The 25,444-nt window shown below is 49.5% G+C and overlaps 9 protein-coding genes across 9 annotated transcripts; 3 read left to right on the forward strand and 6 right to left on the reverse strand.

Annotated features, from left to right (window-relative positions):
- The first annotated feature begins 1,298 nt into the window (after window positions 1-1,298).
- On the forward strand, window positions 1,299-2,010 carry F5J12DRAFT_63174 (uncharacterized protein). The gene is made up of 2 exons (XM_051740185.1): window positions 1,299-1,444; window positions 1,502-2,010. Exons 1-2 carry the CDS (start codon window positions 1,386-1,388, stop codon window positions 1,890-1,892), a joined length of 450 nt encoding a protein of 149 aa, XP_051594260.1. The 5' UTR covers window positions 1,299-1,385; the 3' UTR covers window positions 1,893-2,010.
- Window positions 1,963-2,700, forward strand: F5J12DRAFT_729277 (uncharacterized protein; the record flags this gene model as incomplete). Its single annotated transcript, XM_051741944.1, has 4 exons — window positions 1,963-2,174; window positions 2,220-2,305; window positions 2,353-2,422; window positions 2,508-2,700. The coding sequence occupies 4 exons, from the start codon at window positions 1,963-1,965 to the stop codon at window positions 2,698-2,700; spliced, it is 561 nt and encodes a 186-aa protein (XP_051594261.1).
- Window positions 2,701-3,082: 382 nt separating this feature from the next.
- Window positions 3,083-4,294, reverse strand: F5J12DRAFT_62720 (uncharacterized protein). Its single transcript, XM_051740180.1, has 8 exons — window positions 4,089-4,294; window positions 3,980-4,035; window positions 3,881-3,916; window positions 3,710-3,792; window positions 3,603-3,659; window positions 3,520-3,555; window positions 3,405-3,472; window positions 3,083-3,345 (listed from the first exon to the last, which is right to left on the reverse strand). The coding sequence occupies exons 2-8, from the start codon at window positions 4,002-4,004 to the stop codon at window positions 3,186-3,188; spliced, it is 465 nt and encodes a 154-aa protein (XP_051594262.1). The 5' UTR covers window positions 4,005-4,035; window positions 4,089-4,294; the 3' UTR covers window positions 3,083-3,185.
- Window positions 4,295-4,625: 331 nt separating this feature from the next.
- On the reverse strand, window positions 4,626-7,601 carry F5J12DRAFT_63077 (heterokaryon incompatibility protein-domain-containing protein). The gene is made up of 6 exons (XM_051740183.1): window positions 7,487-7,601; window positions 5,616-7,433; window positions 5,445-5,561; window positions 5,017-5,395; window positions 4,835-4,955; window positions 4,626-4,776 (listed from the first exon to the last, which is right to left on the reverse strand). Exons 2-6 carry the CDS (start codon window positions 7,431-7,433, stop codon window positions 4,713-4,715), a joined length of 2,499 nt encoding a protein of 832 aa, XP_051594263.1. The 5' UTR covers window positions 7,487-7,601; the 3' UTR covers window positions 4,626-4,712.
- Window positions 7,602-9,870: 2,269 nt separating this feature from the next.
- On the forward strand, window positions 9,871-10,835 carry F5J12DRAFT_62708 (uncharacterized protein). The gene has a single exon (XM_051740179.1). It carries the CDS (start codon window positions 10,094-10,096, stop codon window positions 10,589-10,591), a length of 498 nt encoding a protein of 165 aa, XP_051594264.1. The 5' UTR covers window positions 9,871-10,093; the 3' UTR covers window positions 10,592-10,835.
- A 263-nt stretch (window positions 10,836-11,098) lies between these two features.
- On the reverse strand, window positions 11,099-13,086 carry F5J12DRAFT_62920 (uncharacterized protein). The gene is made up of 14 exons (XM_051740181.1): window positions 12,922-13,086; window positions 12,835-12,862; window positions 12,739-12,777; window positions 12,616-12,687; window positions 12,493-12,565; window positions 12,199-12,443; window positions 12,090-12,145; window positions 12,018-12,031; window positions 11,823-11,962; window positions 11,709-11,765; window positions 11,626-11,661; window positions 11,505-11,578; window positions 11,262-11,445; window positions 11,099-11,207 (listed from the first exon to the last, which is right to left on the reverse strand). Exons 2-13 carry the CDS (start codon window positions 12,841-12,843, stop codon window positions 11,277-11,279), a joined length of 984 nt encoding a protein of 327 aa, XP_051594265.1. The 5' UTR covers window positions 12,844-12,862; window positions 12,922-13,086; the 3' UTR covers window positions 11,099-11,207; window positions 11,262-11,276.
- Window positions 12,941-15,715, reverse strand: F5J12DRAFT_63030 (heterokaryon incompatibility protein-domain-containing protein). Its single transcript, XM_051740182.1, has 4 exons — window positions 15,562-15,715; window positions 13,697-15,508; window positions 13,526-13,642; window positions 12,941-13,450 (listed from the first exon to the last, which is right to left on the reverse strand). The coding sequence occupies exons 2-4, from the start codon at window positions 15,506-15,508 to the stop codon at window positions 13,271-13,273; spliced, it is 2,109 nt and encodes a 702-aa protein (XP_051594266.1). The 5' UTR covers window positions 15,562-15,715; the 3' UTR covers window positions 12,941-13,270.
- Window positions 15,716-17,628: 1,913 nt separating this feature from the next.
- F5J12DRAFT_63344 (amino acid/polyamine transporter I) lies at window positions 17,629-20,636 on the reverse strand. The gene is made up of 17 exons (XM_051740187.1): window positions 20,482-20,636; window positions 20,205-20,407; window positions 20,084-20,130; window positions 19,961-20,015; window positions 19,817-19,897; window positions 19,685-19,751; window positions 19,601-19,633; window positions 19,398-19,488; window positions 19,240-19,341; window positions 19,075-19,166; window positions 18,936-18,998; window positions 18,810-18,880; window positions 18,720-18,756; window positions 18,503-18,650; window positions 18,429-18,450; window positions 18,089-18,379; window positions 17,629-18,016 (listed from the first exon to the last, which is right to left on the reverse strand). Exons 2-17 carry the CDS (start codon window positions 20,322-20,324, stop codon window positions 17,717-17,719), a joined length of 1,620 nt encoding a protein of 539 aa, XP_051594267.1. The 5' UTR covers window positions 20,325-20,407; window positions 20,482-20,636; the 3' UTR covers window positions 17,629-17,716.
- A 1,137-nt stretch (window positions 20,637-21,773) lies between these two features.
- F5J12DRAFT_899170 (uncharacterized protein) lies at window positions 21,774-22,261 on the reverse strand (the record flags this gene model as incomplete). The annotated part of the gene is made up of 2 exons (XM_051748156.1): window positions 21,774-22,031; window positions 22,103-22,261. 2 exons carry the CDS (start codon window positions 22,259-22,261, stop codon window positions 21,774-21,776), a joined length of 417 nt encoding a protein of 138 aa, XP_051594268.1.
- Window positions 22,262-25,444: the final 3,183 nt, after the last annotated feature.

The raw sequence follows: 25,444 nt of genomic DNA on the forward strand, positions 1-25,444 counted from the left end.
ATATCGGGAGCAGTGACTGCTGAAGGGCGGATGGAGGTAATGTAGGGTCCAGCTCGATAATCTACTCTTCGCTCCCAAATATCGCCCAGGACAAGGGTGGGTTGGGTATTTGTAACAAAAAGTCTGTCGGTCTTCAACGACGGATGGTGTTGTCGCGGAGACAGCACGTTGAACGATACAGTTCACAGTCCCAGAAGGCCGATGGCAGAATGGCGGGTAGGAGAGACGGCGTCTAGAATACGTGTCGGAGGGTGGGTGGCGGGAATGCTGACGAGAAATTGAGTTTCGGATGCATAACGGTGTTGAATGTTCTTGCCTAGCAACAGCTGTATGAATGCTCGTCGGGTCATACGTATAACTACCTTGGGTCCTGACATATGAGTCGCAGTGCACCCGATCGATCTCAATTACTTCTCCCCTCAAGAGAGGCGTCCTTTACAAGCTTTGCGCGTCCCATTTGTAGGAATTATGGTGACAAGTTTATATGGCTTCTGCAGGATAGTCCGGGCCTGTGAGCATCACGAAAGACAATTTCATGGAGTAGTCAAGGAAGCGCTCGTCATTCAAACGATCAGGGATGGACTTGGGCATGCTCGGGTGTCAGTCAATACCCGTTCTTCGCTTCGTCGGATTTCGTGCGCGACGCATCGTAGACGGGCCTGTGACAGGGATATCAGGACGCCATCCATGGTTGCTAAGCGGGTGTCCGTCCAGCAGTCTGATTGTCTGCAATCGTTCCGAATGTTAGAAGGATACGAGAATAAGATACAGACGACTAACCTCTACGATGATCCAACTCTCCGTAGGGCGATTAAGACCCATTAGAAAGCCGTACCATAGGGCGTTCATTTCCAACATGAGTGAGCAGTGTCGCGTATGTGTCTGCACCACGACAATGTAATCATCAATGTCTACCATTTCCATTCGATTTGTATTCTGCTCCGCTTAGCAAGTTCCGAATGGATACGTGCTAGAACGTGCCTGCAAGCCTGTGGAAGAGAGTGCCAAACGTGAGCTTGACGTATTGGTTTGCTTGCATCATAGTATGTAAAAGTGAAGTGCATGACAAACCAGCGAACAAAATTGAAAACGGGCGGGAAAGGCGCACAAGGAGTCCGCGAGGTGCTAATAATGTCATATCGGGGAGAGAGATGATGCATCTGTGTATGCATCGGGAGATGTCAGAGGCCACAAATTGCGGTTGTCCACGCAGTGCACACGGGAGTTGCATCGCTGGTATGAAAAACACCGTAAATATCTTGGAGAATGGCCGTGAAATGCACCCACTGTCTGCACCAAGAGCTTCGTGAGGTTATGTAGTACCGCCGTAATGCAGGGATGAATATGAATCTTGAATTCTGAACAAGTACTGTGTCCTGAGCACAATGTCTATGGAATATTCGACCAGTGGTCAGTCTTTTGAAGATCTCCGACTTCACTCGCTGTGAGCTACTCTCGAACACTGTCGACAAGGGTTCAGTAGTCTCTTTACATTTGCCAGGAGACGGACCACAACAACCAGTCTGGATACAGAAATCATCCATCGAGAACCACCGAGTACGAAGCTGAAGTTGCAGATTTCATCGACTGGCTACTCTCTGGGAAGCGTATCGTGTAATGCAGTGACCAGACCGTCCTGTTTGAAGACGAGACTCTTGGCCCAGCTTCTCTCATCTATTGCACCGCCAACCCTGTTGTTGTTGTTGTACATATTCTCCGTCCACCCGTCTGCCTCGCTTGTGGAAGGCTTCGCCTGTTCACGCATCGCCTGTGTCGTACCTCCCCGTTTCGTGTTCGCGACCCCCTCGTTTCTCTCCGCTTCGACGTTCTGGCAGCAGGTATCGTCAATTGGATCACTGTGGAACATATTCACAAAGACAATCGATACTTAACCAATGAAGACAGAATGATGGGTATTGCTTCTAGACGTTCGTTCGCCCATGACTTAGGGGTTGCTGCTAAATGGTTGAAGACGCAGTTCCAGTATGTATATATTGGGATCGAAGACATATCCTTGTACTTTGCTTTTTTCTCCTAATCATGGGTTCGTCGATGTTTCGTAAGGGGGAACTACGTGAGAGAGGTGTCCATATTACTCTCATGATCCAGGCCGATATAGTTGCGTATCATGCTCCCCCCGAAACTCCTCAACTGGGTTTCTTGCAACCGTTGGTGTTGGTCTTGTAGGCGGCGTGCACTTGCATATCTTCTCGCCGAAGTGACACAGCTTGTCGCCAGCATTTCAATCCTGAACTCACAGTTGGGTCCGCTACCGTCTGCTGTAGCGATCATCTAGCGCAGTACCGTGCCCTTCTAACCCTCCATATGAATTTGACCACTCACGTTTCCCAGGTGGAAAGCCCTTCCGTGAACAAGGATTCCCCGCAGCTCAAGTCTCCGAACGTACAGGACCAAGTAAGGTGTTAAATATGCAGCAGTACTTCGTCTGGGCTAACTGACTCTGTTGCGGTAAGTGACACGCATAACCATTCCGGCGATATGGGTAGACGCGTCATGGCAGGGGACCTCAGCGACAGACCGGCATACGACTTGAACCAGGTCCGCTCGATCTGTAAGGTCCAGGTACGTCTCTTTCCGTTCCGCGCTAGTAGGTCGATTGAATGTGATATGTTACTCCATGCTGCTAGTTCCGATCTCCCTGAAGGTGTGAATATACAGGATCTAGAGGGGCTTGATTGACTATATATATCGAGCACCGTGGAGTTGTGTCCGCTTTCCTGGAAACACGTCCTGGACAGCGCTCGTGGAACAGTGCTTATACTTATGTGTTTATGCTTATTACACTTACCTGATCGAACGGGTTCACCCGCATGGTTCGTAGTGAAGGATCGAAGGTCTGAAACGTGCGTGTTCATTCCGTCTAGGTGTCCGAGGTGCGCCAGTGATCTTGTACATACGGGGGGTAATAGCTTCTTACACGCAGAGAGTCACTTCAGGACCGGACTGATATACAAATAACCCTGCTTCAGCGAAGGTGCTTTCAATCACCCCTTGGACTTTCTAGGATTGTTTCATGTACAAGAGCATACATCACGCACATACATTGATGTACCATTACAATCACTCGTCAACGAGTTGAATTTGTCCGATCGAAAACTAAACTGACATATTTACCATCATCACCCCCACCCCTTCGGGTGACGGTTACACGACATCCAAGTTTGCTAAACCACTGATGCGGAGGGGGGTTGATTGCTTGTACTCGGAACAGAACCCGGGTCGTCCACAGCGGGGGTATCCCAAGACCACTTGGCTTGCTCTGCTGCCCGAGCGGCAAGCCACAACTGATGTTTCGACGTGCTTGCTCCTGCGTCAAGCATGATCCTAGAGCAATATGGATTCATGGATTCATGACGGTGTGATATGCCGATGGTGTCGCCTACCGCTGCGAGTGAGCTTGATCATCACCTGGGTCTGTTGAACGCATAGCAAAATAAATTTCCGGTAAACCCTGTTGACGGCGGTTACGATGACGTTCGGATATGTGAAGGAGCTGACCTTCATATTTCCCTCTCTCCGAATGTAATCCACAACCTGAACTATGTCAAATGACAACTGTGGAGACAATGGGGTTGACTCGCCTTTGGTAACAGTTGGTCTACTTCTGCACATATCCCGCACCAACACAGCCACAAGATCTAAGACTAACCTGAGCATCGAAACAAGTCAAGTTGATATTTGCCCTTGCCTTGCCTGTCACGTCTTCCTCCAGTGCTCGCTGCTCATCCTCATCCACTGTTGCATCGAGTTTCGCTTGGAGAGCTTCTACCTCTTCAATCATGGAAGGGATGTTGAGTTGCCTATGTACATATCGCGTTCGAGACACGAACTGCTGAATGTTAGTAGATATGGTGCTGACCTGTCGTATTCAATGCGGCTCGCTTGACGTGTCGTTCTGGAGCCAGTAAGCAATAAATAGAAGAAAAAGGAAACGATTTAAGGCAATAAGATTACTCACGAGTGCCCGTGTTCAAAATATGCATCGAAGAAGACACAACATATGTGTCGGAGTAGCTTTTTGTGGTCAGAATCAGCCCTAATTCTTTTTTGCCAATAGAAACACCTACATCAACACTCAGAGTCTGCGATATGGACTTCAACTCGCGCTCCACTTTTTGCTTTTCATTAGCATACCGACGTGGTGCGCCCCTCTTTGCACAAAGAGTGCGGCATCGCTTGGATAACACAGGCAACACGACTTCAAGGTGTGGGTCCTGCGTAGCATTGGGTTGCCAGCTGCCCTTAAATAGGTTACACGTCATCACCCAGTCGGCGCACGACAATTTTGGTGTGTGTGCTAGCAAACCATCCTCTAAGGTCGCAATGTAAGTCTGCAGACAAACCAGGCAAACCTGCTTAGTTAGGCGAACAGACCTTCCGTATTGCCTGCAGAAACCTCGCTGAGTGAATCACTTTCCATCATCGAGGGAAACTTTTCAAAGAATAATATTTTGCCAACCTGGATTCAAAGATGAAGGTAAGGTGGACGAACCAATGAAAATAAGGGTACAGACGTAATTACTCAGATGGTGGAGACAAAACATGTCTGAGAAGAACTTGATCGCTCCATCTTTCTGTTGCCCGTTCTGATGCCGTCCTGAGTGAGTGGTTGTGGTTCGCAGGGTTATTCAACGCACCGCAGCCTTGTGTCGGGCGTCGGTTCCTGTAGGTTGGCGCTGCAGACGATGCTATCAAATAGAGAAACCAAGTGTGAGAAGCGAGGGTACCGTATTCACGAGGGCGTAAAAGTGCTCCCTATATCCAAAACACAGCCTCGTCAGTACCACTTCGCAAAGCAATTCCATAGGCCTACCGAATACTCTTGAATTGCTCCCTTCTCTGTACACAAGGCATTTCTCTTCGCCAAACTTGTGGGCTTGCAATGGTGCACAGGGGAGTCGAAATATCTCCCTCAGCGGGGTGGTTATTACTGTCTGGTACCGAGTCTGATAAAGTCGAAAGGCGAACAGGGCACGGTTGTTGTGGGAAACTCACCATCCACTGAATCCCTTCGCTCTCCATTATCATCGACTCCATAGAATTCTGAGCATTGTACGACTGTTATCACCAAATGCTTGTCTGCAAGACGAGTGGCCAAGGCTTTCAACAGTCGCACAAGATGATCATTAGCGGGCAGAGAGAAGCCCTTTGGTTGATGTAAGGCCAGGTGTTTGCGCCCAGAGTGATATGCCACAGCAAGATCATCCAGATTCTCCGTATGATGCCTTGACATTAGAGAGAGAAAGCTGGACACGTGGGAGACCACAGGACAATAAGTTGAGCCCATGGTGTCGATGCTAAGGATGCCCGCATCCTCAAAAATATTGCCAACACGCATAAAAGTGCCATCGGAATAGTCACCATAATCACCCAGCTGGGTATATCAGGCTCAACACAAGCATGAGTATGCTGTATTGACTTACTGCAATCCGTTGATCAAAACTCTCGTCAATTTCAACCTTCCACCCATCCAGTCTCAGTGAATATGAATGGGAAGCTACGTGCATAAGCCCCGGCGTCTGAAGGCCATGGTAATGGTTCTATGATAACACAAATGGTCAGATCTGCGTGCATGTGGGAGGAGAAGTACCAACAAGTGTCATTGCCCATCCATGTGGCCCATCACAGCAACCAGGACATTGCTCGACATCAACCATAATCTTAAAATTACCCGCCTCCCACCTACCCCAGACCACCTTGGCCGCCCAGATTGATTGGGGAAGGTGGGCATGTTTAATGAAGTGGTCATTGCCGCGGCGTCGATCGATAGGGTCTTGTTTGGGCATACGCCGAGCATGTTCCATGCGTGCATCCCACATTCGACGATATGCTTCACGGGCAAAGAGCGTCCAGTCCTCTTGAGTTGCAGGCTTGTCGCGGACAACGTGTACCCATCCTTGGCCATGGTAGTATCCAAGACCAACTGCAAAGCGAAATCCGGCATCGTCGTTGGCATAGACAATGACAACGAGATCATCTATGAGGAACGAGAGTGAGACAGTGTTGCCTGTAAACTCGCGCGGGTAGGTGCCACGGCAGGTGAAATAATGGTATGAGGCATGCTTGTCGTCGAGTGTAAACTCGCGGTGTGTCTGATTGGCGTCTTGGTGATGAGTAAGATAGAGTGTCTTGAACTCTGGATATGTCTTGAGAATGCGCGACTCTAAAATGAGAGATGCAGCTGAAGTCCTGAGATACCTGGATCCAGAGAATACCAAATCGATAGTATTCAAACTGAAACCACCATGACTGCATGCCAATATAGCCCTGAAATGATTTCGAGAGTCGGGAAGGGGGATGACGGGCAAGTACACTTGGATACCAGCGTTGCTGACAGAGAATGACACGTGATGTTGCTGGCTGACCGAGCGGGCATGCTTCTTCAACCAAGCAAGTCTGCACCAGTGGGCTGGGTTTGTCGAGATCTTCCGTTGACCACGCGTGATAAACCAGGGGTTTCCAAGTTTATTCCATTCAATGTACTTCATCAGTCTGCCGACAAATTCGTCGGGTTCCACTTTCTCGGTTCTGCCACAACCCCCAAAGTCGCTCGGATCGTCTGCCAAGACACTGCCAGTCCGCAGTTTCCATGGATTCCATGCGAATATGCTTTGGTCGCTGGATGTGCGGATGATTTCCAACTGAAGCCTCTGAAATGCTTTCTCGCCCTCTCCATATAACATTGGCATGTTCACTCCAAACAGCCCCATCAGCGAATACGCCCGATCTTCCACGCGCTGTGTCTTCCGACCAGCCGCCCACGACATGATCTGTGCGACACTGAGAGGCTTCGCACCCAGGCCGTCTCTCAGAACTTCACGTGGAATCCCCGTGATGTCCTGCAAAACGGCTGCCAGATGTCGTTTGTTGCCAATGGGCGCCCAGTCCTTGTTGAAGAATTTGAGTTCCCTCGGTGCGATGAGCTCCTGCAGTGTCCAGCCCCGCATGAACCATTCTGGTTTCTGCCAACTGACAGGCATGCGGAGCCTGGGGGCAAATGACTGAGTGGGCAGTGGTAACTCGTCAACGTCACTGAGGTATGCATAGCAGACCTGTGCGTTTTGGTACCACCGATACATCGAATTAATCGCCTCCGATAATTCCGAACTGCTTCGCTTGTCGATGCAGCAGGTATCGACCCACAACCACTCGTGTCCATCCTTCCTCGCTTGTTCACAGCTCTTGATGATCTTTTGGTAGCCCGTACGCTGCCTGACCTCTTCTCTCTCACCTTTCTCCATCTTCATCAGCCCGGTCATCTCTTCGTAACCGACCTCTGCGCCCCAGCGATGTGATAGAATCGCATAACGAGTACCTTTGTCGTCGAGCTCCTTCAGCACTTCACGTTTGGGGTTGGTCTGCTCGATGTGCATTTCTCGGTCGAGAACAGCTGTCACGTCTAGTAATTTCATCTTCCTCACGAGTCAACGCAACGTTCAACATGTTAACTAGATATCACACATACTCTGAGCCCACAAGCTACTCTTCCACGCGATCAGCTTCGAGTGTACGGCGGAAGGCAAATGAAAAACTGGCACTGGTTATGGGTCACAGGTCTTAAGTACGAGGGAGTACAATGTTGGGTGGTTTGAGGCTGTTCGATGGCCATGCGAAAGAAGTACCCTAAACCCAGTGGCGGCGGGCGCTCGATGTCGGCAATTACACAGCTGATCGAGAACAAGAGGCGACGAGACGCTTAAGAATCTCCAGTATCTCCACTGACAGAGCCATTTGCGATCCCAGTAGCACGGGCAGAACAACGCACAACAATTGTCGTATGCACATCTGACATCGGGTGGTACCCTACAAATTTCTCGGTTGACGACGTACGAATTATACATAGCCCCAGGAGCAGTGCCCCGACTGAATGCGACAGTCGGATGCTAGTACATTTTGTATCAGCCCTACCCATGTATGTCACGTCACCAATTTGCCTCCTGGATGGCAATCCAAAAATTGAGTCGATCAAGGTCGCAGGGTTTGCAGTACAGTAGTGACAGAGGATATGCATGTCTATTACTGACCCATTAGTCTGCTAAAACACGCCTCGACGCATGCTTCCCTCGCAATGGGATACGTTGTTGCGATGCGGGACGGTAACCGGACATGCCAAAGATCATCGATCATGAATTGGGAGATGTGAATACGACGAGCCATGACAAGAAGTTCGCTCAGGCACAGATTGTCCTTGTTGCGAAGTTCCTCTGTGAAACACTTCCGGATTAGTGGCGAATGGTATCTTGTGCTCTGAACAATAAAGGGCACGGATTTGTGAAAGAGAGAAACATGGGGAAACGCAGAGGGACGACTTCCCTTGTTCCCCTTGCCACGAGGTTCTGGGGTGTTGTGACAGCTAAGAGGGATCGTGACAGGATCGGCAACCTTTTCCGAGGGACACTTTATGGTGATCGGTGAAGAGCGGATGCCGATAATGTAGAGTCCGGTTTGACGAGGTGCTCGTTCGTTCCCGTATGCCTCTCCGTAACAAGGGTGAATTAGGATATTGTGACAAAACCTATTAACGACGGGCCGACTTGTCCAGGAGGCAACAAGTCGAACGGTATGGTTTCCTGTCGTGGAAAGTTAATGGTAGACCGGCCCACAGGAGAGACGACAGCTGGTAGGCGTGCCGAAAGAAAGCTGAACCATTGTCGTACGATCGAGTGTCGGTATGCAACAGTATTCAATCCCCTTTCCCAGCAACAGCTGGTATGGACGTTGGCGAAGTGAACCCGTATAAAAAATACCTCGGGTCCTCAACGTTTAAGTCGCAGTGCATCTGATCCGTCTCAAAGTATGCGCCTTTCGCTCGTGCGTATTATGGTAGCAAGGTTGTATAGCTTCTGTAGAGTACTTTGGTTCTGAGAGCATCCCGAGACATTTTCTTGGGGTGGTCAAGGAAGCATTCGTCACTCAAACTTTCAGAGATGGACTTGGCTGTGGTCGTGTGAGTCAGTACCCCATTTTCGCTTTGTCGGATTTCGTGCGTGACGCATCGTAGTTAGACCTTTGATGAGGATATCACGACGCGGTCCATGGTTAATAGGCGAGCAACCAACCAGCAGTCACATTGTCTGCGATCACTCCGGATGTTAGAAGAATACGAGAATGAAATGCAGACGACTAACCTCTATGACGATCCAACTTTCCATAGGGCGATTAAGATTCAGGAGAAAGTCATATCATCAGGCAGTCATTTCCAACAGGATTGTGCAGCTCCTCGTCTGTGCTTGCACCCCGACAAGTGGTCTTCAACGGCTGTCTGCACACCATGTTCATTAGATTTGTTTTCTACTCCATTTGGCGAGTTGCGAATATGTACTTACTAAAACGTACTTGCAGGCTTTAGGGTGAGAACGCCAAACGTGAGCCTGACGTATCGGTTTGGTTACAGCAAGGTGTTTGGGGTGAAGTCTGGTGAAGACCGGTTAGCAAGTGGACAGGGTTGGGGGCAGGCGGGAAAAGTGTACATCAATGTGATAGACGACAAATTTGTGGACACGCGGGGAGAGGTCATGACACGATAGAGGACGAAAATTGTAGTCGTCTATGAAAGAACGGTACCGGGGGTGAATCGCTGCATGAAAAACACCGTAAGTATCTTGGGCAGTCAGCATGAAATACGCGCATTGTCTGCAACAAGGGTTTCGTATCTCTCGCCAACTCGTCTTCGTTGAAGGAATTTATGTCGGAATGGGGTGGAATGTGTAGGCCATCGGGAATTTACCGGTTTCACTCGTGCAAGTTTGGGCTGTTTTTCACCCGCGCAAGTGACTGTATTGGATGGGGTCAGCGCAGGCCCATCATACAAGCCACCCCAACAAGCTTGGTTTTTGAGTGCTTTGACGATATTGTCATGAAGTAGGCAAACCAAAGACTCTACCCCTCAGGACGGTCTGGCACCACCAGCGTCTCCCACTCCACCTTGTCTTGCGAAGATCACCTTTCCGTCTTCGAGATATCCGACTTTTCATGCTTTTTTTGCAAGCTACAACACTCAAAGATGAGTGCTGAGAGTTGCGCCCGACTTCCATTGACGAGGTTTCAGTGGTCCATTTGCACTTGCTAGAGGATGGACCGCAGCAACTGGTCTGGGTACAGGAATCATCCATCGACAATTCCCTCCACACCCCCGAGTATAGCTGAAGTCGCCGATTTCGTCGATTGGCTGGTTGCTGAAAAGCATGTCACACATCCCGACGGGCACACCGTTCTGTTTGAAGACGACAAGTCTGGCCCAGTTTCTCTCGTCTATCGCACTCCCGACGCTAATGTTATCGCCGTCGCCAACCATGGTTCTGCACATATCCCGTCTATTCATCTGTCTCAGCTCTGGAAAGCTGCCCACCCATCCCTGCAACCCCTGCATCGTACTTCCCCGTTCCGGAGGTCGCAATCGAGTGCCGCTGGGTCTACCCCTGCTTGCTGTAGCGATCACCAGTGTAATACTGTGTCCTTCTCAACTCCTTCACATGAATACAAACACTTGCGTTTCCGTCGTCGAAAGTCCTTCCACGCACAAGGTTCTCCTGCAGCAACTCTTCGAATGTATGTCCTTTGTCTGGGTTAGCTGACCAGATGCTTTCAGTTGCTGAGCCCATGTGCCACAACAATGGTAAGTGAGATCCGTTGCCGTCCCGAAGATACGCACAAACATGTCGTGACAGACCTGGATACAAACTCATCCAGGTTCGCTCGATCCGTAAGGTCCAGGTGCGGCTCTTGAGTTCGCTGCGTTACTCCATACTGTCGTTTTCGATTCGCCTGCAGGTGTTAATTTAGAGAATCTGGGATGAACATTTTCATCGAGCACGCATGGAGTGGCGTCAATTTTCTTGGAAATACGTCGTGTACAGCACAGCGCTTATATTTCTGTGTACGCATACCCGACCGAACAGGTTCACCCGGGTGATTCACATACAAGGAACGAAGGTCTGAGGCATACCTTTTCATCGTGTCTAGTCATCCGACGTCCACCGATGATCGACATGTACTTTCATGTACATACATACAGAGTAACGGTTCGTTGCACTCGGAGAGTCAGTTTAGAAGGGGACTTCATGGACTAGATACGCAAATGGCTGTGGATTTTCTTGGATTGCTTCCAACATCGGGTAAGGAAACTCGTTACAGTACTAACTCACGAAGTATTGGCTACATCATTTGCGTGAACATCACAATCGTTACTGCATCGTATCAATAAGTTGACTTCATCCCGACAAAATTAAGGACATACTTACTGATATGCATGTTTGCTAAGCGATTGGTTGGGAGAGGGTTTGAGTGCTTGTATCTGGAGTGGACCCGTTGTTGTTGATAGTAGGGGTGTCCCTAGTTGTACTTGACCACTTGGCTTCCTCTGCAGCCCGAGCGGCAAGCCACAATTGGTGTTTCGACGTCCCCGCTCCTGCATCAAGCATGATCCTAGAGTAACATGTATTCAGCGATTCATAACGACGCGATATGCCAATGATGTCGCCTACCGCTGTAAATGAACTTGATCGTCATCGGGTTCGATCTCTGCACAATAAATAATGTTGGAAATCTCTGACAAACCCTACTAACGGCAGTTACGATGATGTCCAAATGTGTGACACTGCTTACCATCATATATCCTTCTCTCCGAATGTGATCCACAATCTGAACCACGTCAAACGATATCTGCCGAGGCAAAAGGGTGGGCTTGCCTTCGGTAACAGTTGGTCCACTTCCGCACAGATCCCACACCAACAAAGCCACAAGATCTATAATGAATAGACCATCCTAAGCACCGAAACGTAACAAGTTGATGTTGCACTTGCCTTTCCTGTGATGTCCTCCTCCAGTGCTCGTTGTTCATCATCATCAAACGTCATGTCAAGTTTCATTTGGAGCACCTCTATCTCTTCAACCGTGGAAGGAATATCAAGTTGCCTACATACTGCATTCAAGACGTGGACTGCTGAATGTTAGTAGATGTGGTTCTGACCTGTTATAATCAATGTTGCTCGCTTTACTTGTGGCCCCAGTACTAGGATGCGACGAATCATGGAACAAGGAAATGACTTGACGTCAGAAAAAGTACTCACAAGGGCTGATGTTCACAGTATGCATCGTAGAAAGTAATTCGTATATCTTCGAGCAGCTTTTTGTGATTGGAATTAGTCCCTACGTGTTTTCGCTAATAATAGCACTCACGAGAGCACTCAAAGTTTGCCGTATGGACTTCAACTCGTGCTCCAATTTTGGCTTTTCATTAGCATACCGATGCGGCGCATCATCCTTTGCACAAAGGATTTGGCAGCGCCTGCGCAATAGAGGTAGCACACTTTCGAGGCACTGGTCTTGCGTAGCATTGGATTGAGAGCTACCCTTAAATAGGGTACGTGTCATCACCCAATTGGTGCATGATAATTTTGGTGGGCGTGCCGGTAATCTATCCTCTAAATCTGCAATGTAAGTTTGCGAACATACTTGAGGTGACCTACCAACCTTCCATGGTGTCTGCAGAAACTTTGCTTTTTGTGACCATGGGGAGACTTCTGAAAAACATGATTTCGCCAATCTACATGCAATGGATGAGCGTGACGAGGAATTGAAAAAATAAATACGCACATAATTTCTCAGATGCTTGAGACCAAACATGTCTGAGAAGAACCTGCTCGCTCCATCTTTCTTTTGCTTATTCTGTTGCCATCCTAAGTGTTAGTCTATGTGATTCAAACATGTTCAACGCACCGCGGACTTATGATGGGGTTTGATTCCTATAGGTTGATGCTATAGATGACGTTATTAGTGCAGGCCATACATGTGCGAGAAGGGAAGGTATTGTACCATATTCATGAGGACGTAAAAGTGCTCCCTGCATCCAGAAACATATCATCATTAGTAGCACCACACATAGTGATTCCACTGGCTCACCGAATACTCTTAAATTGTTTCCTTCTCTGCACACAAGGCAGTTCTCTTTGCCAAACTTGTGGGGTCGCAATGGTGCATAGCGGAGTCAAAACCCCAGGCTCTGTGGAATGGTTATTGGTGTCCAGTGCTGAGTCTAATCAAGTCAACGGTGAGCAGGGAACCATTGTTGCAGAAAACTCACTGTCCCTTGGATCCATTTGCTCTTTGTGACCGTCAACTCCATATACACCCGAACACTGTACAATTGATATCACCAAATGTTTTCCTGCAAGATGGATGGCTAAGTCCTTCAGGAGCAGCTCAAAATGTTCATTTTCAGGAAGTGTGAGGCCCTTTGGTTGACGCAGAGCTAGGGGATTGCCCTCAGTATGATGCGCCACAGCAACATCAACTGGATTCTCCATGCGAGGTATTGGCCATTCGAGGCTGGAGACACGGCAGACCACAGGGCGATAATGTGAGTCTGTGAGATCAATGCCAAGGGTCCCCATATCCTCAAATATATTTCCGGCAGATTTGAAATCACCATCTGAATAGTCACCATAATCACCCAGCTAGTTGTATCAGACTCGAGATGGGCACGAGTATGCATGGCATGACTCACCGCAATCCGTTGACCAGAACACTCATCAAACTGGACCCGCCGGCCATCCAGTCTCAACCAATATGAATAGCAATTCATATCCACAAGCCCCGGCGTACCAAGGCCACCGCAATAACTCTACAATGATGCAAATAATAAGCTCCGCATGTACATGAGGGAGAAAGCACCAACAGATGTAGTTGTCCATCCGCGTGGCCCATCACAACAACCAGGACATTGGTCAATATCGATCATAAGCTTGTAATTGTCCGCCTCCCACCTACCCCAGATTACCCTGGCGGCCCAAATTGATCGGGGAAGGTGGGCATGCTTGATAAAGTGGTCGCTGCGGAGATCAGCGTCGTGTTCTTGTTTGGGCATACTTCGAGCATGTTCTGCGCGTGCTTTCCACAATCGCTGATATACGCTACTAGCAAAGTCTGACCATTGCGTCCAGCTGACCTCGTGAGGTACAGCGCATTCGTCATAGACAAGGTGCACCCATCCTTTGCCGAAGCAGTATCCAAGGCCCACTGCAAATCGAGATCTAGCATCGTCGTTGGCGTAGACTATGACGATGAGATCATCTGTGTGGGACGAAAGTGTGACAGTGTCCCCTGTAAATTCGCGTGGGTAGGTGCCGCAGCGCGTGAATCCATGGTACGAGCTATGCTTGTCGTCGAGTACAAATTCTCGGTGCATCACAATATTGGCCTCCTGATGATGAGTAAGATAGAGTGTCTTGAATGCTGGATATGTCTTGGGAGTTTCCGCGATGCGAAAGGTCCTGTCAAAGCTGGATCCAGAGAGTACCAAATCGATGGTGAACAGACCGAAACCATAACCACATGCCAGTATCGCCCTGAAATGACATGGAGAGTCGGGAAGGGGAATGACAGGAAGGCACACTTGGATACCTGCATTGTTGACAGAGAACGTGCGGAATTGCTGGCTGAGCGATCGGGCACGCCATCTCAACCAAGCAAGTCTGCACCAGTGTACTGGGTTGGTCGAGATCTCTGAGGAGCCACGCCGGATGTACCAGGGGCTGCCAAGTTCGTTCTCTTCGGTCTCCTCCATTAGTCTGTCGACGAATTCACCGGGTTCCACCTTTTTGATGTTGCCACAATACCGGAAGTCACTCGGATCGTCTGCCAGGACACTGCCCGACCGCCGAATCATTCCCAAGGGATCCCATGCAAATATGCTGTGATCGCTGGATACGCGAATGATCTCCAGCTGTAACCTCTGAAATGCCTTCTCCCCCTCGCCGTACAACATCGGCATGTTAACCTTGAACAGCCCCATCAGCGAGTATGCTCGATCTTCCACGCGTGTCGTCTTCCGGTCAGCTGCCCACGACATGATTTGTGCGACACAGAGACGCTTCGCAGCCAAGCCACCTGTCAAAACTTCGCAAGGAATTCCTGTGATTTCCTCCAATGTGGGAGCAAGGCGATGCTTGCTGCCAATAGGCGTCCAGTGCTTGTTGAAGAATTCGACTTGCTTAGGTGCAATGAGTTCCTGCAGCGTCCAGCCTCGCATGAACCATTCCGACCAACCATAGAGCTCTCCAAACTTGCCGGAATCTCGTTCAATAGAGAAGACCGAGTGGCCAACATCGCTGAGGTACGCATAGCACACATGTGCATTTTGGTACCACCGATACATCGAATTAATGGCCTCCGACAGTTCAGAACTGCTCCGCTTGTCGATACAGCAGGTATCAATCCACAACCACTTGTAGCCATCCTTCATCGCTTGCTTACAGCTCCAGATGATCTTTTGGTAGCCGTCACGCTGCCTGACCTTGTTCCTCTTATGCTCCTCCATCTTCATCAGCCCAGTCATCTCTTCGTAACCGACCTCGTCGCCCCAGCGATGCGACAGTATCGCATAACGAGTGCCTTTGACATCAAGTTCCCTTAGGACTTCACGTTCAGGATCGGCGTGCTGGATGTTGGTTTCCCGGTCGAGAACGGCTTTCACGTCTAGTAACTTCATCTTCCTCACGAGTCAATACAAGGTTCAACTCATCAACTAGTTTTCACACGTACTCTCTAGGTGTCAGAGCCCACAGCGTATTCTTTCAGGCGGTGAGCTTCAAGTGTAAGGCAACAGGCAAATGGAAGACCTGGTCACAGTCTTACGAGGGTGTACAGCGTTGGATGTGAGTGCCAACTTTGAAGCTTGTGGACGGGCATGTCTAAACCCGGCGGGCGCTCAATGTCAACATTTACACAGCTTATCAGGCACTTCAGGGAGCTCGATCTCCGCTTCACCCGCTCCCTTCAGTAATAGTTGCAATAGTATGTTCACTGACGCACCCCTGTGCACAACCCCGACATTTTGTGGCACCCTATTACTAGTGCCCCAACTGAATACAACGGTCTGATGTTGGCACACTATGTAGGAGTCCCACCTACGCATGTCACGTCACCAAGTTGTCCCCTGGATGGTAATCCAAAATTGGGTCGGCCGTCGTCGTGAGGTTTGTAGCATGGTAGAGACCCCACGTGAATATACATACATATTTATTACCAACGCACTGGTCAGTTACCGGGATGAACACACCTCGGCACAAGGTACGCATCCCTCACGATGGATGGATTATCGCGATGAAAAATAGTAATTGGAGTCCGGTCATGAGAAAGGTCGTTGCTTAAGTCATGCTGAATATATCCAAGACGTAACATGACAAGGATATCGCCCAGTTACAATTTGTTTTTGCTGCGAAATTCCTCTGCATAATGCTTCGTATTACTGGAGAATGACATCGTGCGCTCTGAACAATAAAGTGCACGGACCTGCTGAAAGGGCGCAACCTGGGTAAACACGGAAGGACGACTTGATCGATATCAGGAGCTGTGACATGTAAAGGGCGGATGTCAGCAATGTGAAGTTTAACTCGACAACGTGGCCCTAGAAAGGGGGGCAGCTCGTTGAACAATATGGTTCCCTGACCTGGAAGGCCGATGATAGACTGGCCCACAGAAGAGACAACAGCCGGTAGACGTACCGAAGGATGGGTCGAAGGAATGCTGAGCCGTTGTCGAGTATCGTCAAGTTTCTGGGACACAATAGTGCTGAATGTTCTTGCCTAACGGCAACCGGTATGAACATTGGTTAGGTCAACCCGCACAACTACCTCATGTCTTCAATGTATATGGGTTGCAATGAATCGGATTGTGGCGACAATTTTGTATGGCTTTTGCAGAGTACTTCAGTTGTGTGAGCATCCTGACAGACATTTTCATGGGGTGGCGGGGGAAGCAATCGTCATTCAAATGCTCAGGGATGGAGTTGGGCATGCTCGCACGTGTCGGCACCTGTTCTTCGCTTCGTCGGGTTCGTGCGTGACGGATGGTAGACGGACATCTGTTGAGTGTACCAGGACCCATCCAAGGTTGCTAGGCGAGCGTCCGGCCAGCAGTCGGGTTTTCTGTAATCGTTCTGAATGTTAGAAGGACACGTGAATGAGATGCGGATGTAGGCACTAACCTCTTGCGATCCAACTTTTCATAGGGCGATCGATATTCAGGAGAAGGTCGTACCATCAAGTGGTTGCTTCTACAGCGTCTAGTCGGCGCCTGCACTCCGACAAGCACTCTCCAACACCTATCTGCACGCCATTTCCATTCGACTTGCTTCCCACACCGCTTGGCAAGTTCCAAATGGACACGTGCTAAAACGCACTCGCGAGCTTTAGAGTGAGAGTTCCAAACGTAAACTTGACGTATGGGTCTGCTTGCAGCACGGTGATTAGGTCATATCCTTGTTTTCCTCCCCGTCCTCTTTGGCTCCGGTGCCGTTGCCATTCTCGTTTTCAACCGCAAAGACCGGGGACAGCACTCTCGGCGGCCCGAATAAAGCGAAGTAATTGTATTGTCAGCCAATTCGAAGCCTTCGAGTGGTTCATACCGTTCAAATCGATATTGCCAGCAGTTGCCCCAAGGAGCCCCTGAGAGAGAAGGGAGGCCCCTCCATAAGGGACAGCTTCTGGTCAACCGGCCAGACTGTGAACGGGCCTAAACTGAACTCGAACGACCAATCCACTGCAAATGGCAGAGAAAACCACAAATGGTGTACGGTTTCATATCAGCCATGCATTGGCGAACCAGGTACGAAGGTCTAAAGCATACATGTTTTTCATCGCATGTAGATATTACTAGTGTCAACATACTACCACCTAGGGAAGCTGCCACGAGTTGCTTATACTCTCACTACTTTCACAGACCCTTCTGCGCTTTTCTCCTTGGACGCATAGTCATCATACATTCCACCTGTCTCATCCTTCTTATCGGCATCGATGTTGGGTACAGGTCCTGTGAACCAATGTATGCCGCCATACACTGGGAAGTAGTACCATACAAGGGACAACACCATTACACCACCAAAGACGACAATTGCATAATTCATATTCGCAGCGTTGGTGGTTGGCGTCGTAGGGAAGGAGAAAACGATGATCATGAAAGACATGAATACAATGGCTATAACGCCTATCGGCAAACTCTTAACACGAAAACCCATCCACGTCGTCAGTGAGTGTATGGACCGGTGGCATTTCACAGAACGGCGACTCACGAAAATGCCAAGATTGAAAGGTCCCGGCTTAAAGTCATTGTCGAATGCGAACCGGGCGAATATAGGTATCGCATACGCAACGTAGAGCGACGAATTCGACATGGTAAAGATAGCGTCGATGGCTCCTGTGCCAGCAAATGCGAGCAAGCCCAGCAGGCCTGCCATCAAAACGACAAACCAGACCGTGTTGACGGGCGTGCCAGTGAAGCTGTTTACGCGGTAAAGGATATTCGAAAGTGGAAGTGCACCGTCACGAGCGAATGCGAAGGTCTGGCGGGATGCGCCGAGAAGCTGACAAGGACGTTAAAACCTGATCACCAAAACGGAGGTGCATTTTTACCATGCTAGAACCCATCATGTACCTAGAAAAGACGGTGAGTTAGGTGGAGAGGTCGAAACTGTGGACATACGTACTGCGCGATCACTACAAACGTCCACACCGCCAGCGTGGCCTTCGTTCCGAGGCTGTTGAAAAAAATCTGGGCCATTGGCTGCCCGATAGGACTGTTGAGCGTGTACTCAATATCCGTGCCCATGCAGAAAACAAGGGCAATGTTGATGGCTATTAGCGTGAGCAGCTTGCATGTCAGACACACTAGGTTCTCTCATGATGGCAGTGGTCTATACACACCCAAGCCCAGGATCCCTGCAACAATGATGGAACTGACCTATTGACATCGAGTACTTAGTATCCTGTAGTAAGTTGGGGAAAAGGACATACAATGGCCCATGGAACGGCAGTAGCAGCGTTTGCGGCCTCCTCACTGATGTGTACAGCACAATCAAACGAACCTTTCGAACATGTTACCATTGGTCGAAGACGGTGGATTACACGGAAAATACGCACATATCGTCCAAAGTGGTGCAACCAATGAGAGGACAAAGGCAAAGCCGTTTGGCCAACCGTTCACTGGTGAATGGAGAAGCCGCTTGGTTAGTTTTTTTTCGCCCACAACAGAAAGAATAAAAGGAAGGAGGATAGATACAATTTGTGAAGTTACCGAGGGCATAACTAGCACTGTTGATGTACTCTTTCGGTGTTGCAGCCGGAAGTACGATGATAACCGCAATGCAGAGTCTTTAACAATTCAAATTAGCACTATTGCTCACTGATCGAGTGGCGGCCGTCATGATATGATGACGATACTGACAGGATGTTTATCGCAACATAGATCGATTGTAGTCTCGCAAGGACAACGGTTCCAAGGCAGCACACAACGGCATGCGAGAGGAGTATCGCAATATAAATACCGCTGACATAACAATATTAGTGGCCAGCACGAGTAGTAGGACGAATAAAGTGACAGACTAGAGCTGGCCAGTGGTAGCGACAAAGGTTTGCCCTGATCCGATGCTTGCAGCGGCGGCAACTTGGACGGCGCAGCTCCAGTCAATTGAGGCTTGTTATCATTCCCCAATAAACATCCAGAAGACGCCAGGATGCGTCGAATTGCACAATCACGGTAAGCCATTGCAGACGGCTCCACAAAGATAGCCGAGGACGCAACTTACCGACCGACGCGATGGAACCCACCGTATTCGCATCTGTTGATAAGACCATGAGTAACACGCCGTTAACACGAAAACAGAACACACATCCAACAACCCAAGAGAGTAAGTTCCGCCAGCGGGGAGACGAGAGGGAGTAGGCCCAATAGTAGAGCTGGATCAAGCAACCATTAACACGTGCCGCTCCATCATGAGGCTGAGTACCACGAAACAACTTACGCCTCCGGATGTAGGTGCTGCGGAACCCAACTCGGCCATCGATAAACCAACGGAAAGAATGAGGAGGCTCCCTACGACCCACTATGAGAATGAAGATGAGCATATTACATTATCCACAGAGTGACTGCCAGAGTGCAGACATACTCCCCACACCATAGAAGAGGCACCACCATTTGACAATGCATAGACGAGAACAGATCTGTAAAAAAAAATCAGTATTTTACCGTAGCAAGTGGAATGGCAATGGAGATATCAACAAAAACCCACGCAATCGACGGAAGAAGCCCAATGATACTGAACGCAATGCCAAACACCTGATGCCTGTCATTAGTTTCGATGCCCCCAACAGACGAACGCCTTGCAAAAACATAAACCAATATTCTCTCACCTCTGACGGCTTGAAAGCACGTTTAAACTCTTGTTTATAGCCGAGCTGAGCGAGGAGCGCTTCGTCCCTCTTCGCAATGGCCTCCTTGGATGAGGATGCCCCGATACTCGGTCGGTTCATGGTCGGTTCTCAAGGAAACGATTATGTGGACCCGGGGCCCCTACGAACCCTGCATATATGGACCCGAAGGGCAGAAGCGCCCGCTTATGCAAGGAATTCCGAAAACCGGGTAGCGATAAGGAAGACGCTCACCGTAGGCTAGAAACAAACTGCTTACTGCGTGCGAGCCAATTCACGGTGACCGCGGTCGTCATCGTGGCTGACCCGGAGTCCGTGCTCAGGCGCTCAAAGGTGAAGCATTACATATCGAACATCATCACTAGGGTGTGCTGGGAGCACACCCCACCTCACGTTTCCCACATCCAGTCCGGCGTGGTTTAGTTAAGAGCCTGCTTGAGGTCTTAACCTTACAAGGGCAACTTGGAGTGGTGCATCGTGACTAAGTCAGTACTTTGTGGAGTTTGCTAGCCGAAGTCTTGGCGCGGTGCGGCTACTTCAACGTACTATGACTTACAGTTGTGTTTAACAGCCCGTATAAACAACAATCTGAAGAAATGTACTTCTCACTGGAAGTTAGTACATTTTCAATACATCTCCACCCAAGAAATGAATGTTACCTGCAGCGGAGGAACAATGTTGTACTCCGCGCCAAACTCCAACTTACTTCATGATCATTCCCCTTTTAATGTCCGAATCCTCCTTCCCACTGATCTGTGCACCTATCTCCAGTGCTCTCTTACCCTCCAGCCACAACATCGTTTCTACGGGTACCCCGTCCCGGAAGGTCGAGAGCATTCCGAGAGACATTTTCATGGGGTGGTCAAGGAAACATTTAAGGACCGACTTGGGTAGTAAGTACCTATGTATTCTTCGCTTCGTCGAATTTCGTGCATGACGCATCGTAGACCCGCCTCTACACATATAGTGGAGATACGAGGACGGCCCGGACGGGCCAAGATCTACGGTTACTATGCCCCGTCAGCAATCGCGCTTTCCGCAATCATTCCGGATGTAAAAGGATGCGAGAATTAAGATACCGAACGCAACTAACCTCTATATATATATGACGATTCAGCGCTGCACACTTGGATACCCGCATTGCTGACAGGGAATGTACGAAGTCGCTGGCTGACCGCGTGTGCACGCTGTCTCAACCATGCAAGTCTGCACCAATGTACTGGGTTGGTTGAGATCTTCCGGTAACCATGCGTGATATGCCGATGTTGCCACGACCCTGAAAGTTGCTTGGATCATCTGCCAGGACACTGTCCGACCGCTGAGTCACCCCAAAGGAATCCCATGCAAATATGCTGTGATCGTTGGATACGCGGATGATTTCCAACTGAAGCCTCTGAAATGCTTTTTTCCGCATAACATCGGCATGTTCACCCCAAACAACCTCATCAGCGGAAACACCGATCTTCCACACGCTCCGTCTTCCGGTCAGCTGCCCACGACATGCTTTGTGCGAAACAGAGATGCTTCGCACCCAGGCCATCTCTTAAAACTTCACATGGAACTCCGTTGATGTCTTCCAACAGGTGCCAGTTGTCGTTTGTTGCCAATGGGCACCCAGTCCTTGTTGAAGAATTTGAGTTGCTTCGGTGCGATAAGTTCCTGTAGTGTCCAGCCCCGCATAAACCATTCTGGGCGCAGCCGACTGTCGGGCTTGCAGAGTAAGTCGCCGTATGGATCGTATGGTTCAGTGGGCCGTGGTAACTCGTCAGCGTCACGGAGGTACGCATAGCAGATCTGTGCGTTTTGATACTACCAGTACATCGAATCAATGGCCTCTGATAGTTCTGAAGTTCGGAACTATCGGAGGCCATTAATCGAACTGCTCTGCTTGTCGATGCAACTGTAACAGAGGTATCGATCCACGACCACCCGTAGCCGTCCTTCTTGGCCTGCTCACAGCTCTTGATGATCTTGTGATAGCCGCCACGCTGCATGACATCGTCTCTCTTCCACTCCTCCATCTTCATCAGCCCAGTCATCTCTTTTTAAGTGACCTCCGAGTTGGCTCCCTAGCGGTGTGATAGTATCTTCCGTCCAATGGTAATGATGTCTCCGCTGACCCAACCATGTGCCATCCCACCAGGATGGGTGGAAGAGTTACGCAAACGATCATTGTATACACGCCTGACATTTCGTGATACTCTAGGAATAGTCTGACTGACGCTGTACAAGTGCATATATAACGGCAGGGCGGCGCGCCGACTGAATGTAGCAATTTCATGTTGGTATACTCTGTGGGAGTCTCACCTATGTATGTCAAATCCAAATTTGCGGAGTGGATGATGATCGTAGGGTTTGCAGTACAGCAGTGACTCCATATGAGGATATACATATCTATTACCGACGCATTAGTCTGCTAAAGCACAGCTCAAGGCACACTTCCCTTGCGATGTGATGCACTATTGCAATATGAGACAGTAACTTGCTGTGAAATTCCTCTGCATAACGCTTCGTATTACTAGTGGATTTCATCGTGCGTTCTGAACAACAAGGGGCACGGATCGGCAAAAGGGAGAAGCCTGCGTAAACATGGAAGGAAGACTTCCCTGGTCCCTTTTAGCAAGGGGTTTTGGGTGTCCGCTAGCCGAGAGGGATAGTGGTCGGATTGACAACGTCGTCCGAGGGAAACATTAACAATATAAGGAGCCATTACTAGTGAAAGGCGGACGGTGATAATGCAGACGATGGCTCGACAGCATGCTCATCCACTCCCGCATACACCTTGTGACAAGGGTGGATTAGGGTATTTTCGATAAAAAAAACTGTTGGTCATCAACGACGGGTGTGCATTGTCGGGGAGGCAGCACGTTGAATGACATAGTCGCCCCTCCCGGACGGCCGATGATAGACTGGTCGGCAGAGAGATGACAGCTGGTTGACGTGCCGAAGGGTGGGCCGAAGGAATGCTGAACCGCGCTCGAAACATCGAGTATTGGGTACACAGCAGTGTCGAACGCCAGTGTGAACTTTGGTCAGGTCAACGCGTATGACTACATCGGGTCCTCGACGTATGAGTTGCAGTGCATCCGATCCATCTCAACTACTTGTCCCCTTCTAGGGAGGCGTTCTTGGCAAGGCATGCCCTTCTTGCTTGTACGTATCGGTTCTGCGAGCATCCCGAGACATTTTCAGGAGCGGTCGAGCAAGCGTTCGTCATGAAAACGTTCAGGGATGGACCTGAGTATGCTCGCGCGAGTTAGTACCCGTTCTTCGCTTCATCGGATTTCGTGCGTGACGCATCGTAGACGAGCTGTCAATGAGGATATCAGAACGACATCTAAGGTTACTAGGTGGGCGTCCGGCCAGCAGGCACGTTACCTGCAATCATTCCGAACGTTAGAAGGATACGAGAATGAGATGCAGACCACCAATCTCTATGACGATCCACCTTTCCATAGGGCGGTTAAGACCCAGGGGGAAATCGTACCACCGAGCTGTCATTTTCAACTTTAGTGCGCAGTTTCTCGTCTGCGCTGCACCCCGACAACGTGATTTTCAACGCCTACCTGCACACCATTTCCATTTGATTCGTTTTCTACTCCACCTGGCGAGTTCCATATGGATACGTTAAAACGTACCTACGAACTTTAGGGACGCCAAACGTGAGCTGGACGTATCAGTTTACTTGCAGCACGGTGTTTGGGGTGAAGTGCAGCGAGCAAGTGATGGGGCTGGGGGCAGGCGGGAAAAGCGTACACCGATGTGATTACCGGCGCGTTTGTGGACGCGTTGGGAGAGGTTGTGACATGATGTAGCACGAAAATTGCAGTCATCTATGCAAGAACACCAGAGGTGAATCGCTGGCATGAAGAGAACCAAAAGTATCTTGGACAGTCGGCATGAAATACACGCACTGTCTACACGGAGAACTTCACGTGTCTGATCAACTTCAACTTCTTGCTGTCAGTATTTCGTTGAGCTCATTGCTGAAGGCATTCGTGTCGGAAGGAAGGTGGACTCGGCGTACTATCGTTGTCAGAGTCTCCCTCATAATGAAGACCAAAGACTCTACCACCCTGGACAGTCCGGCACTACCAACGCATTCCATTTCACCCTGGCCACTCCTCGTCTCGGCTAGTCAACAGCGCCGGAATTTTCCGGAGTGCATGAAGACTCAACAGAGTTGACTAGCATGGAAGTCTTTCGCAAGCGCGATATACGCTAGTGCACGGTTGGTATATCAAGAACATCAGGAAACGGGCGCCCGGAGAATGAGAATGAGGGTATGTATATAGAATGTGCGCATATTTTTTTGATTCCACGTTCCACACCACTGTCCTCATCCCTCAAGCCGGGCAGCACTCGATCTCAATCGACTTCGTGATCAAGCCTTCGTCTTTCATTCGTGAGAATCTAAACGAAAACACCATGCTGCGAAAAGTAGCTTGTAGTTTTGTTAGAGGGTTTGTGCGCGCACTTCATATGCTGGCCTGTGCACACTCATAGAGCGGTAACATGGTCAGGTATCCAGATGTTCTTGAATTTGAGCTCAGCTTCCTTGCACAGAAATTGGTAACCGTCCAAGGTTTCCCACAGTTCGAGCATCGATAAGAGCAAGTTGGCCCACAGAGCCGATGTCTTTATTAGACTTCACACTTGCCTGTACAAGCTCACTGACCGAGCCCGCCACGAGCGTCTCGGTGACCCGACCCACGACGACAGTCCTGCCGACCTTGTCTTGCACTGGCTACTTCATCCCTATTTTCATCTCCTCTGTGGTACCGGCGCCGTTTCCGTTCTCGCTTCGAACCACAAAGACTGGGGGCAGCACTTTCGGCGGCCCGAATAAAACGAAGTGATTGCATTGTCAGCTAATTCCAAGCGTTCAAGTGGTTCATGCCATTCAAATTGACATCGCTAGCATGTGCCCCCAGGAGCCTCAGAGAGAAGGGACGACTTCTGTTCAACCGGCCAGACTGCGAACGGGCCTAAACTGAACTCGACGAACGACAGGCCAATGCAAACGGCAGAGAAAACCACAAATGATCTGCGGTTTTATATCAGCCATGCATGATTTTACAGTCATGCATTGACAAACAAGGTACGAAGGTCTAAAGCACACATGTTCTTCATCGCATATAGACATTGCTAGAGGCATACTACCGCTTTGGGAAGCTGCCACAAGTTGCTTATACTCTCACTACATTCACAGCTTCTGCGCT

The sequence above is a fragment of the Pisolithus orientalis genome, assembly GCF_024613125.1.
Source record: "Pisolithus orientalis strain OTSU chromosome Unknown F5J12scaffold_117, whole genome shotgun sequence".
Taxonomy (NCBI): domain Eukaryota; kingdom Fungi; phylum Basidiomycota; class Agaricomycetes; order Boletales; family Pisolithaceae; genus Pisolithus; species Pisolithus orientalis.